Source organism: Rhamphochromis sp. 'chilingali' (assembly GCF_963969265.1).
Source record: "Rhamphochromis sp. 'chilingali' genome assembly, chromosome: 6".
Lineage (NCBI taxonomy): Eukaryota > Metazoa > Chordata > Actinopteri > Cichliformes > Cichlidae > Rhamphochromis > Rhamphochromis sp. 'chilingali'.
In genome coordinates this window covers 28431650-28446174 of record NC_137933.1, presented here as the reverse complement: position 1 = coordinate 28446174, position 14525 = coordinate 28431650, and the positions used below count along the sequence as shown (strand labels likewise).

The 14525-nt window shown below is 40.3% G+C and overlaps 1 protein-coding gene across 1 annotated transcript in view; it reads left to right on the top strand.

Moving 5' to 3' along the window:
- The window catches only part of LOC308398579 (frizzled-3-like), a 34910-nt gene that overhangs the window by 16820 nt on the left and 3565 nt on the right, over window positions 1-14525 (top strand). Inside the window, exons 3-9 of the mRNA XM_080885314.1 lie at window positions 4986-5182; window positions 5498-5800; window positions 5893-6055; window positions 6431-6730; window positions 6979-7230; window positions 13699-13847; window positions 14229-14343. Of these exons, the coding sequence (XP_080741440.1) occupies window positions 4986-5182; window positions 5498-5800; window positions 5893-6055; window positions 6431-6730; window positions 6979-7230; window positions 13699-13847; window positions 14229-14343 (1479 nt within the window). The remainder of the gene's footprint in view (window positions 1-4985; window positions 5183-5497; window positions 5801-5892; window positions 6056-6430; window positions 6731-6978; window positions 7231-13698; window positions 13848-14228; window positions 14344-14525) is intronic.

The window sequence follows — 14525 nt, the reverse complement described above, 5'->3', positions numbered from 1 at the left end:
CTCTTTTCATAAAAAGGGTGTCTTGATCACAACGTTTAAAGAAGCAGCATTGTGAGGTTACATAACAATTAAAAAAAAAAGAAGAAAATATCAGGAAATATTTTTAAATACCTGGATGTTAATAAACCCTAGCAAAGGACAAACTGCAAATAGCAAACTGCAGGAGCGTTGCTTCCAAATGAGGTTACCCTAAGGTGACAGAAAAACACCTGCATTGACATCTACAGAAACCTTTGTTCCTGTTGTCTATAAGAAAAGACACTGAATAATGGGATTGATTTTAATGGAAAGACAGCATAAAGGAAATGACTGCTATCCCACAAAGCAAACCAAAGAAGTAGAACTGAAATGCGCAGTGCTGTGCTTGGAGGAAAAAATCCAATGCACATTATGAACAACACCTCCTGCTGACAGTGAAGCATTATGAAAGGAGTGTCAAGGTCAGAGTCTAAAGGAACAGCAATTTAAAATTGTATCCAGACGTTTTACAGGGGAGAGTCAGGGCACCAGTGTATGATGTGTATGACAGTGTATGAAGCTTAGGAGAGATTGTGTGATGCAAAAAAAACAATTATTCAAAGTACACAACTAAATCGACACAATGATTGACAAAGATAATTAATATTATCTTTTCTACCCAGGCTAAAGCAATGACCTAAAACCAATTACGATGCTGCTGGATGACCTAAATAGTGCAGCTTAATTGAGACATGATGAACTAAAACAGTTTTGTGGGGGAGGAATGATTCAAAATTCCTCTTGCTTGTTGTCTGTGAAGCAGCTACAGGGAACATTTTGTTTTTGTATCTTGTACTGTGTGTGTCTTTGTCCCTGTGTGAGTGGCTGTTAAATGAGTTTGTCACATTATGTTTTCTGTAATTGTGGCTCAGTTATCTAAGGTCGGACTGCATTTTAGAATCCATTCGGAAATGGTGGTAATGCCAGAGTTTTCACAAATTTGTTTTCCAGTAGGTGTGCTACTAAGGATTGACATATAGCTGCCATTTAAGGATATAAAAACAAAATGAAAGGAAACATATAAAATATATATATAGAAAAAATAGATTAAAAAAGGACACCACAAACTCTTTAGATTTTTAAATGACGTCAGCATTTTTCCAGCAGCTGCAGACAGCAGTCTGTTGCACAGAGTGCTTGCTCACTCGTGGATGATATGTTTGTATGCATTAAATTGCATATTTCCCAGCAAATTTACTTGGGCAGAAACATGGCAGTAGTTTAAATAATCTGCTTTTCTAAAGTATTGGACTGCAACTGTTAGTTTATTTGTGATATCTCAATAACTTAGCTAACTGGGATATGTAATGGATAAGACTATATGCTGGTATACTGCAGATTTCAATGGAGGTGCATTGTACATTTACTTTGTTTTTCGTGTTTTTTTTTTTTTTTAAAGGTAGGTACCTGTTTTCTTAATAGTGTGACTTTATTCTTGCTTCATCATCCTTCCACTATAGACTAAAATAAATAAAACAATGCAGGAAGCAGATTCACTGCAATGGTTGTATCCTCTTTTCCCCACCCTACTCATTCTTCCACATCTTTCCATGTCTTAATAGGCTGTCCTCTCCCCCAAGGCAGATTTGTGGGCTATTCTACTTTCCTTTCCCTGTTCCTCCATCACAACTGACACACAAAATGCCAAGCAATTCACTCAAGTTGCCCACCATGGAAGGCTGATTGCCATCCCCCTTCTCTCTTGCTGGGTGGCACAGTTAGACCACTTAATATCAATATTCTCTTTGTGGTAGGAGATGTGGGGGCAATTGCCCTGACTGCCAAAATAGTTGTGCACACACACACGCTGACTTTTTCAGGCACGCAAGCCTAGCATAAGCACACACACTGGAAACGCAATAAGTGGGACATAGGCTAAATACAAGAACACTGACACATACACACAAGTGCACATGTAAACCTACACGCACTGGCAAAATGGGCAGAATGGGGACATGTAGAAAAGGAGTTGCACACACATTTGCTGTAGAGTTAGTATGAGGAGAAGAAAGCCTCCAGTCGCCCATGCAGTCAGACACACACTCATGCAGAAAGCAGATACTCGTTGTCTAAGTGTGGCCTTAGGCTCGCTGAGTGAGGTGGGAGTTGAAACTGAGGACCAGAACACTTTCAGATTTTATTTGGGTTTTTTTTTTTTAATGGCTTGGAAAGAATTATACTGCACTTTACTGAAAGAGTGCACCAGTACAGAAACGGAGAACGCAAATGGTGAAGTGATACATTCAAGTAAATTTAAAAATTCATTTGAGGAATTTACAACGTACTTGGAGTCACATCACAGAACACTTATCATAAACATTCAAATTAGCAGTGATATTTGTGGCAGTGAGCCACAGTACCATATGAGCCGAATCAAATCCTGAACTGTTTTTTGCAGTCGCTACATCTCCAACTGCAGAAGTGAGGGAGAGGTTTTAAGCTGCTGACAGTTACAGCTTGTCTTGTTTGTCTGTCTTCTATATTAAGCATGAATAGATGTTTTGCTACATTAATGATACCTGTTAACACTGTCATTATTATCAGTTAACATCGGAGATAGCATTAGATGGCGTTAAAGAATTTTAGAAGAGTGTCAGTCCATTATATCACTATCTCAAATAACATCTTATTTCTGAGTAAAATCCTTGCAGTGAACATGACTCATGTCAGACACTTGAAACTCTCCAGTTTCAGCTGGCACCACCTGAACATATGTACTGTGGGGGTTTTTTTTGGGGGGGGGGGGTTGTTTGTTTTTAAACGCAGTACAAAAAAGAAATTGAACGCTCTCACACAGTCATTAAACTTCATATCCTCCTTTTAAGGCCTAGAAATTTTTGCAGGCAAAGTTACCACTTGCAAGTTGCAAATACATGTGTGTGTGTGTGTGTGTGTGTGTGTGTGTGTGTGTGTGTGTGTGTGTGTGTGTGTGTGTCTTTTTACGACATCTCAATGTAGACGATGCAAGTGTGTGTCATAATTATTTTTGTAAATTGTATATTAATCCGTTTGATTGCTGTAAACACAAAACTGCTGAAGTGATACTCATGCGCTGTCTAATATCACACAGCTGAGGCATGGTACCCCTCCCAGGCAGGTGAAATTGGTGCAATCTCCCTCTGGCTGAATGTTCATGCACTTTGACTCCAACAGTTTCAAGAGATGCCTGCTGATCCTGTGATCATGTTTTTGGCTTTCTTGGAGATTTTTCTTTTTACACAAAGAATTACTGTATCTTAAATTGTCTGCCAGGTTCTAATTATTTGCACCTAACCCTTTTATTCCAGTGTGGCGAACTTAAAAGTGTGATAAATACTTTTTTTTCATTTTAGAATAAGAACATCTCCTAATAGTTCTGCCTTCAGTCTGATGTGTAGTTTGGTAGATGCAATTTGTATACAAATCTGTCTATAATTTATTGATTAATCCTGGTAACATCATACAATGTCCTTAGCAGAGGAAATAAACAGCACAACTAAAATCCAGTTCCTATATTTCCACTGGCTGGACATATTTGATTGGTTAGATATTTAGCCGAGCCTTCACTCTGGACTTCCCCATCATGTCTTGAGGTTTGCACACTATTCAAACAGAAGTGTGTGCTCCTGTATGGCTCCTGAATCATCTTAGAAAACACTGAAGAGGCAAGATTATGTGAGAATTTCTTAAATATTATTACAGCCAAATAAAAGGATCATTTTTCTAGATCAGTTTTCATACCATTGGGCACAATGCATGCTGCTCATTAAATAGATTTTTTTTTAAAAAGAAAAGGAAAAAGAAGCATTGGTTGCAAAATTCATGAAGTTGAGTGGTGGCGTGTGCACACACTCACATTTGTCTTTGTGCAATACGCAAAACTGTGTCACACGTCTCATGCACCACTGCATCCATTTACTGGTGGAACATCTCCAGTGTGCAGATCTAGAACACGGCAATTGAGAACGATCAAAACATACTCGTAAGGCCTGACCTCACACAGAAATGAGCATAAAGCACACACTCGCATTTACTGGTGCATGGATATTTTCACAAATGCTCCCTATATGAGGATGCACTGTAGTTGTTATGATAAGCAATCAATGTAAATTTACTGTTTTGTGTCACACAAACACATTTTTTCCTTTACGCATATGCACAATGCAGTGTTATGTGCTGTCAAGCAAGTGTCAAGCACAATGTTATTAAAACTTGAGTGCATCTGTGAAATAGTATTAAGTGCACAAGTTATAATGTGATTGTTTTAATGTGCAAGTAATAAGTAAGTAAGTATGAGTTAAATTTTCCTTGTAATTTGTTTTGAGATCTTCTAACAGCACCATGAAGGTCAAAAGTCATCCTTAAACCGTTAAGTCTGTCCCTACAGGGAACAGGGTATATAATCTCCCATGTGTGAAAAGCCCTGCTGTTTGTTTGCTCATTTTACTGACAAATGGCTGTAGCTCCAGCCTTCAGTAGTCTGCCTTTGCTGTCCCCAACTTCAAAGAGATCTGTGGTAATATGATTGCAGCTGTACATATTTCATAAGCCTCTAACTGCTGATGAAATACTGAGTAGTAGTGTAAGTTGCATCTGAAAGATTATTTGCTATCCTTCTCGCTTTCCCTCCATGCCCTTTGATATCTATTTCTGGCTAAATATGAGCCTTCTCGTGTGTGCTGCCGATAGCATTTAACGTCCTGAGCCTGTGTGTAAATGTATATTTATAAGACACTGCATGTGTGTTAGGATCATCCACATACACGTCATGTTTAATAACAAGCTTTTCATGCTGATTAACACTGACTTTAGTGTTGAATACCAGCAGCACGAAATGTCAGTGTTTAGAGGTATTGCTCTGAGAGTAGGATATCACTTATCATTTACTTTGCACAGTCAGTGTTTTTATGTCATAGAGCTTTGCATAGATAAAAATATTGGTGTCAACATTTTATTTATGCATTTTTTGTTCTTTTTCTCCTCCAAAGCCTTTTCATCCAATGGTAAACCTGGTGTGCAGTGCTGATCTGAGGATGTTCCTGTGTGCACTATACGCTCCAGTCTGCACTGTGTACGGCCACGTTTCCATGCCATGCCGATCCCTTTGCCAGCGGGCCAAGGATGAGTGCCACAAACTCATGGAAATTTTTGGCGTAGCCTGGCCAGATGATATGGAGTGCAGCAGGTATGAATCTTCTATATTAAAAAAAATAAATAAATTAATTAATTAATTTAGCTTTATTGTCATTTTAGACTTGCTGAGATGAGGTACATCTGACTGAAACTTATGCTTGATCTATAGTCCTGCATTAAGTCTACAGCATATAGGCTACAGGGTACAGGTTTAGAGCAATGTCATAACCTAGATAACTCTATGTAGTGATTTCTTACCTTGATGTAGATTATAATATTTTTCCTGAAACTGCTGTGTTGATGTAGCCGTAAGGTCATTGTGGAGGCTGTTGTCTTTATATAATTTCTTTTACTTTTTGGGGGGCAGGTTCCCAGATTGTGACGAGCCCTATCCTCGTCTAGAGGACCTGCTAACAGGCTCTGAACCCACTGACCAATCATCAATGACCGTCCAAAGAGATTATGGTTTCTGGTGCCCCAGAGAGCTCAAGGTCGACCCAGACCTGGGTTACACTTTTATGGGCAGGAAGGACTGTTCTGCCCCATGCCCCTCAATGTTCTTCAACCAGCAGGAGCTCACCTTCATCCGATACTTCATTGGAGTTGTTTCCATTGTTTGTCTGTCTGCAACACTCTTCACCTTCCTGACATTCCTGATTGATGTTACAAGGTTTGAAAAGCTGAATGTAACTTCTTTGAAAGTATTAGTATCGTTGCAGTGGAGAAAGACACAAAGTCATTTTCTTTTATCTTCCTCGATAGGTTTCGGTACCCTGAGCGACCAATCATCTTCTATGCTGTGTGTTACGTCATGGTGTCGCTGGTGTTTTTCCTGGGTTTCCTGCTGGAAGGCAGGGTCGCGTGCAACCCTGTCAGCCCTTCCCAGTTCAGAGCATCCACCATAACACAGGGCTCACACAACAAGGTTTTTGCTCATTTTTATGGAATCTGGGGGAGAAAACTGCCTGATTTAAAATTGTCAGCACATTAGTGATGATTTACTGGGCTAAAAACTTCTAAACTAGATTTTAAATTATTTATTTTGTGGTTGAATGATGAGGTTGACGGATGTTTATTTAGCAATTAATAAAAATAACTATGCTACACTTTAAAAATGCTGTCTTATTAACTTCATTACTTTATCTTTATTACACAGTGCAATTATCTATTTACTGACTTAGAGCGCACACGTGTCATGAATTTACTTTTTACTACTCTATAGTTGCAGATTTACAGTTTTGATGACCTTTCCCAAATGATTAATTGATCAGAGGTTTTTCCTCCTGTGTTTCTCTCTCAGGCATGCACCCTGTTCTTCATGGTTTTGTATTTTTTCACTATGGCCGGCAGTGTGTGGTGGGTCATACTGACAATCACTTGGTTCTTGGCTGCTGTGCCTAAATGGGGCAGCGAGGCCATTGAGAAGAAAGCCCTCCTCTTCCATGCGATTGCCTGGGGCCTCCCAGGGGCCCTGACCGTCACCCTGTTGGCCCTGAATAAAATCGAGGGAGATGGGATCAGTGGAGTGTGTTTCATAGGGCTGTATGACATAGACGCCCTGAGGTGGTTTGTTCTGGCACCGCTCTGTGTCAATGTGGCGGTGAGTACAGTTCAGGAGATAAATGAGTGAGTGGGTGGATGAAAGAAGTGGTGAGTAGGATGGATGTGGTGTGAACCGATTAATGACTGCATGAAATAATACAAGTGTGGACATTGGGAGAGATGGATTGGTTAGTAATGATGGGTGGGTCATTAAATGTCTTTTAGACCTGTCTGTCAGTCACCCAACCTTTAAAAGAGTTTTTTAAAGGTTCACTGAGCCTTAACTTCTTGTCTGTCTTCTGTCAGGTTGGCGTCTCCCTGCTTTTAGTGGGCATTGTCGCTCTGAACAGGGTGCGCATGGAAATTCCTCTGGAGAAGGAGAACCAGACCAAACTAGTCAAGTTCATGATCCGGATGGGAGTGTTCTCTGTGCTGTATCTGGCTCCCTTGTTCACTGTGATTGGCTGCTACATATACGAGCACACATACCGGAAGATCTGGGAGAAAACATGGATGGAGAACAACTGCAGGCGTTATCACATCCCATGCCCATACAAGGTAAAAGGATGAAAATAAGAAAGTGCACGATGTGATGGTGTTAACCTCACTAGACAAACTATGTTTCATTTCTTACTAGATGATGTAATAATATAGTGAAACTTTAGAGAAGACACTATCTGTGCTTGTTAAGACGGTGCATGTGTAAATCATTTTTACAGCTGCCAGCTGTTGTGCTGCAACTTTATACTTGGATAGCCTGTCTTAAGAAAAAAAAGTGTCAGAGTAGCTAATCAAATCTGGTAGTCTACAGTCTGAAAGCACATGCTGCCTGTTTTCTCAGCTGCAAACAAATATCAGAGCTCTGTCACTCACAGTTTGTCTGTGCTGTCATACTGCAAAAGTTGAATGGTGAAAATCCGCAGGTGCTCTGTTTTGAGGAATCTGTGTTTTTCTTTCCTTATTGGGGAGGGAGCTTGTCTGTGTCTCAGGAAAGAAAAGTGTAAGACTACTAAACATATCTAGAGCTGGGCGATAGAACGATAACGATATGTATCGCGATATAACTTTTACTCGATAGAGAAATTAAGCTATCGCGATAGACCTCGCCGCTCTTGTCCTCTTAAAAAAAAAAAAAAAAAAGGTCAGCCAATCCAAATTAAGTAGCGCAGAGCCGAACCAATCACAGCCGCAGCGTCACGTCGCGTGACTTGTTACGTACAGCACAAGTGCCAAGCCGCACGTGTGTTTGTTTGGGAAGCAGCCAGCGGGTAATGGAGCCAGCGCGTAATGGAGGAAATGAGTGTGCCGACTAGAAAAATCAACCGAGCGTGACCGAAGAGAAAACAGATGATGGTTCCAATGCCGGAGAGATTGTCGAACGGAAGAGCCATAGAAGTTCCGTAGTGTGAAGGTATTTCGGCTATTTCAAGTCTGACAAAAAACAGAGTAGCATGCACTGTAAATTGTGCCGAAAGCAAGTCTGGAAATACAATAAACTGGTGCATGCGTCACACTGTGCGCCACGTTATTGTTTCGGTGAAATGGATTTCTACAATACTGTTACTGTCAATTCTACTCTCTGCAGTGTTTAAATGCTTACATATACACACAGTTACTGTCCCTCCACACATACGACTCGGTTCTGCTTCTATGCCCCAGCTTTGTTTACTTTTTCCCACCGAGGCTTCTAGACTTCTGATTGGCCAACATTTCTGCACGGTTAGGAATCTAGCGCCACCTGCTGCTTTGGCATGTTCATAGCAGCGTTTTCCTTCATTTCTGCCTTTATGTGTGGACGGGATTATTTTTTTAAAACGAAAACGGAAAATCTCCGTTTTCAAAAATACCTGTGTACGTGTGGACGTAGCCTCAGTCTCTGACTGGAAGCGCTAATTCGTCATTCGGCTTTTGTCAGACTAAAGTAACTGTTAAAACTGTTTGAAAAGCTCAGCTATACAACAAGGAGAGATTGAGAATTTCCTTTTAGTTCTCAGTTTATTTGATATTGACAAAAGTTAGTCAGTTTTGTCTGTTCTTCTGTAAAACAAACTAAGATTTATTTTTAGAATTAATATTTTGTTTCTAAGTGGAATTGACAATTTAGTTTGTTTCGTTTGTTCTATTTTGAAACTTAAACGCTTTAGCGGCTGCCTTTTGTGTAGTTTGCAATATTTGCCTTTATTTATCTGAAAAAGTCTCATGTTCCTTAAGTACATCTACCCTGTTGAACTTATTATGGGAAATAAATATTTAAATAAAAACAAGCTGCTGATTATTTCACATTTTACTTGTGAGCAACGGCACATTTAAATCTTACAAATATAGTTATTTGGCTTATATCGTGATAGATATCGTTATCGCCTGAAATGAAAAAAACATATCGTGATATGAAAAAATCTCATATCGCCCAGCTCTAAACATATCATAAATAATGAGTGAACAAGATACTTCTCCAGTGGAAGGAGTTAACATCAATATAGCTTCCATTCATGCACTCCTCAAATGGTCAGGATTCCCAAGTTGTGAAGTCATCGCACCAACTTAATTGTGTTCGTGTGCTTTTTTTAAGTCAGACTGAGGGGACAACATGGACCGGGAAAAGGCAAAGTACTGCAAAACAAACAATAAAGTGTTCATAGCTGATTTTGATATATAGTTACTAGGGGTGCAACGATACACAAAATTCACGGTTCGGCTCGGTTCGATACTTTGGTGTCACGGTTCGATATTTTTTCGATACAAAAAAAATGTTCATGCATTTTTAATTTGTCATTTATTAAAATTATAAATATATATTTTAACTCAAAAGTACAGTTTTTAAATTTAACCCTAACCCTAACCCTTGTGCGCGTTTTTTATTTTGACAGTGAATGCGCACCTGCGGACCACTTATGTGCAGCCCTGGTTATTTAGCTCGTCATATTGCAGCCACAGAAATTCTTTTGTCCATGAAACCATAAAGCTGCACTTTCTTTTTGCCTTATAGTCTGATTTGTCATAACTTCTCCGTTTTGTGGTAAGCTTTTCTTTGGCTGTCACTTCTTCACCCTGACCTGTCTTATTTGGCTCAGCAGAACTGAAATGCTTTTACACGCACACTCACATAAGCTCAGCGATTCTCTGCGCGATCAACCTCTCACATGTTTAAGCTTGCTGCGGGAGATTTCACTTGTCATGTTTGCATAGTAAGCTAACGATTAATAAGACGATGTCAGAGGAATTGGTGCACAAATTATCATCACTCACAGATCAGTGCTGTCGCTCTCTATACACAGTTCGCACGATTGCAAAGTGAAAGCAAAAAAACAAGCGCAAATTCAAACGCGACTTCAATATGTCACATATTGACAGTGGCTCACCGATGCCAATGACATAATTACCCAGCTACATTTCTGAAAGAATGCAAAAGCATTGACATATATTTTTCCTACAATAGCCCGACGGGCAGGGAAGAGATAGATTTTGGTAGCCCGACTGAAAAAATCGCTAGCTCCGGGACGTCGGGCTAGCGATATTGCGAGCCCTGTATCTGATTGAGGAATCACTCATCTTTGGAAAAGAGAGTTTATTACAGAGAAATGGCTCTTTCCAAAATAAAAGCTATACTATCCACTTCTTCTGGGCTATATTCTCAGCAGCATAAGGAGAATCATGTGCTAACAGCTGTCTAAATGACTCGGCTAAAGTTAGTAGCATGCTTGTTGTTTTTGTCTTTGCACTAGGATGATGTCGGCGTAAATGTGCAGTCATATTCGTTGTGTTCCCACTAGTGCTTTCAGGTTAATCTCGTTGAAATGACCTTAGCGCCACAACACGGCAAATCTCCGTTAACGAGCTACCGCCGATCGCCCCGTGCATGGGGCTAGATGGCCAACACGTTAACGAGCTAACTGCGCTAACACACTAGTTCACACCAATGTAATTGAGCATTGCATGGCACATCCAACATACTGTTTTACTTTAGTCCATGACTCGCTTACCTTCAGGGTCATACGTCACATGAAAACCAAAATAATTCCAAACGCCAGATCTGAATGAGGGTCAATTTGCCTGTTGCAAGGAGAGCTTAACTTCTGTCTCGCTAGCTTGCCCTGTGCTCTTCCTTCTGACGATGCTGTCTGTGTGGAGCGCTCAGTGGATCTGCGCTCGACAGTGCAGCCGCGCTCGACAGTGCAGCCTAGGCGGAGTAGTCGAACACAGATTCACTGAGCGCTCCACACAGACAGCATCGTCAGAAGGAAAATTGATAAAATAAATTACAAATGTTGTATTGTTCGATACATATGCGTACCGAACCGAAAGCACTGTATCGAACGGTTCAATATCGATACGAATATCGTTGCACCCCTAATAGTTACTTAACCTGTCTGACAAAGATTATCTCTAGAATTATCATTTTTTTAACTAGTTGGTGTATTTGAAGAGCACCTATGCATTGTCTCACAACCTGGCTCACAGGTAGTAACTAGTAAAGGATCATTTTTTTATGGAACATAATTAAAAAGAACATGTTTGTCAGCTAGTCAGTAGTGGGTGTGTGGCAGAGTCTATTTTCAGCAAGTTATTTACTTTTATCTGCCGGATTTTAAGAAAATGCAACTCACTTAGCCAAAAAAAAAAGGAAAATCATGTCTGTTTTCTCGGTCTGAAACTCAGTTTTTCCGATTATCTGACCTCACATGAATACACAATTACTCAAGAATGGAGCTCAACGGTTTTTTTTGTTTTTTACCTTTTTTACAAGTTAAGTCTTGCCATGTTCTGTAGGCCAGAAATGTATGAAAACACGAGGGAAAAACAAAGTCTCATTTAAAAAAAAAAAAAAAGTCCAATCATATAATTTTTCTGGTTAGCCAACATTTTAGCTAGTTTATGTTAGCCACTCGGTTCTGAGAAATAAAAACAAAAATGTACAATTACTAGTTTAACGTGAAGATGATTTTTAATTGGTATCTGGAATTTAACCAGGTTTTATTCAGATGAGCTCTTACCTTTGTTGTAGCCGGTGACGTCAGAATTGATTACAGTAGTGGGAAGACATTTAGGAACTACAACAAGAACTCCCATGCTTACTTTATGAAAGAAAGCATTGTGGTGAAGTGGTTAGCACTTTCTCTGCACATGTCCTGATTGGCTGGTGCCTTTCACTGTACAGTTGGCATGTTCTCCCTGCATGGGCTTCTTCCCACATTCCAAAGAGACACACGTCACATTAACTGGTGATCCTAAACTGGCCGTAGGTGTGGATGTGAGACCCTGTGGTCACCTGTCTCTCTGTGTTAGCGACCTGTCCAAAATGTACCCTGCCTCTTCTCCGATGACTGCTGGGATAGGCTCCAGCCCCCCGCGTCCCTAAGTTAAGCCGTTAGATGGATGGATAGATGGATTATTTCATGATCAAAGGCCCAATCTCAATTCTCCCCTTCCATTTTTCACTGCAGCTTAGGGCAAGGTGGTCCTCCACGCTTTGTTTGGGGGGCTAGATGACCACTATCCTTCAATTTCCCAAAGAAATGGGATACCTAAGGGCCAAGGGTGGGAGCTGGGATTTGGCCAAAGATGCTGAGTGCTTGGTTGAGAGTGGGTAAGAGCTGGCACTTAGTTGTGTGTGCGGCTGAGTGAGTAGGTATTTGTGAGGGAGGGGAGCAGAGTGTGGCATGCATCATTAGCTCAGCTAATATAGCTCTCAAGACCAATTCCACAAAAAAAAAAACCAACCTCTCCCATCTTTGTTTTGCTCCGTTTCCTTTTCTCTTTGTATTTCAGTTAATTTTCTCATGCATCTTTCAGCCCCTCTGCTCCCTGGGCTGCTTAGTCACGGTCTGCTGCCAGTCCTCCATAAGGGCTTTATCCTGTTTATGAAGATGGGTGGGAATGCAGTGATTCATATAGTCCAGTGCTAAATTATTAACCAGATAATTGTGCACAGTGCAGACGCTAACATACTCCATCCCTACCTGTGTGTCAGTCAGTTGGATGTGTGCACACACACACATACACCTTTACTTCATAAGGCTTTGTCATTGTTTCCATCACATGTCAAATTGTGTGAGTGTGTCTGTGTGTTTGTGAAGATCATGAAGATCCCCTTTACGTCCTATTACAGCTCTGGAATTTCAATATTGCTGTGTGTTATGTGATCTTTGCCCGGGGGTTTTCTGTGTGTTCTGGGAGAGGGCGCAGTTGCTTGTTCTTGGATAATTGAAGATTCTTTTGTGGTGTCAAAGTTCATTTGAGTTTCTTTCTTTGTGTGTGTTCACGGGTGATACTTTACTGAAGACCCAGGGCTTCTCGTTTTATCTGATGATCTAAATAAGACACATTTCATCTCAGCATGGGTGACAGAGACTTAAGCTAATTAATAAATGGAAATTCTTCTGGGCCCGGGTTTCAAAAACAATAAATCTCTTATCTCACTAAAAGGCTCAGCTGCTCATGGATTTTACCCTCACTGTAGTGAGGGTCAATTGCTTTAATAGCATCTTTAGGAAGATTTTTATCTTAATTTAAAAAGAAAATTTAAAGAATTTGATATCTTAAAGACCACCTAAAGTACAATATAATGGTTTTCCACAAAAACCTTTTAACACAGTACTCAGTGTGTTTGATGGTTTCCCATAGTGAAATTTTATCGGACAGATGAAACCATGATTTGGGATTGAACGACACAGCGTTCTGTTTGTTGTATTTCTTAAAAATCTGGGATTTATATTCAATAAAAAGAGGACCAAGAACCAAATCTCTGCCCTCTGCTGGGAGATCCATCAAACAGCTCGGTTTGTCTAGATTATGTTTGAGGATTTTAGTTTGTTAAATGTTGGTGGATCCAAAGCTTTTAGCATATCTTTCATGTTTAGTTGTCGAGGAAATATTCTACTGCACAATTAGTCTGCCTACATTATAATCGAAGCCTTTGTTCTCTTCCTCTCTCTCCTCTGCTTCACTTTACTCTGTGTTTTTAAAAACTCCATGCTGTGCTGATTAGATGATTGCATCATTAACGTGTGCATTTTATTTTATTTTCAGGTTGAGGAGACCAGCAGACCGGCCATGGTTTTGTTCCTAATTAAATATCTGATGATGCTCGTGGTGGGGATCCCCTCTGTTTTCTGGGTGGGCAGCAAGAAGACCTGTTTTGAGTGGGCCAGTTTCCTACATGGACGCAGGCGCAAAGAGTAAGAAGAGACTGTGTGTCTTTTAATGTTCGAGAGAACTAAATTGAGTTTATCACAACTAATTATGCACTTAGAAGTATCTTGTACTTTGTTTCACATGCAATTTTCCTTCCCTCTCAGTTGTTCAGGGGTTTAGTATCTCTACTGTATTTCCTTTTGTGGTGACACGTTGCTATACAACAGCACATTAATCATTAATCTTCCCTATCCTGTCCTTATCAACTGTTTTCTTGTCTCTTTCCCGTATTTCTTCTTGAATCCTAAATGTCTTCCTACTCCTTCCCCCCCAATCTGTCTCTTGGTTCCAATTTTATCTGCGACTTGTCCCCTGTCTGTAAAAACGTCACACCTCTGACCTCCTTCACCTTTTTCTTTCTGCAGCAGTGGGGTGAATGAGTCTCGCCAGGTGCTGCAAGAGCAGCCGGACTTTGCTCAGTCTCTGCTGCGTGAGCCCAACACCCCCATCGTTAGGAAGTCCAGAGGGACATCCACTCAGGTAGGACTGCAAAGACAACAGCAAAAAGAAAAGCAGGATGGAATTATTTATAAGTGCCGTGGGAGTAAAGTCCAAACATGAATGTCCACAGGTTACGGCTCTGAGCTCTTTTGAAACTGATGAAAGGAAGAGAAGACTGAAATGAAAGATCGTATCTTGTATGCCTGTTTTTTTTTTTGTCA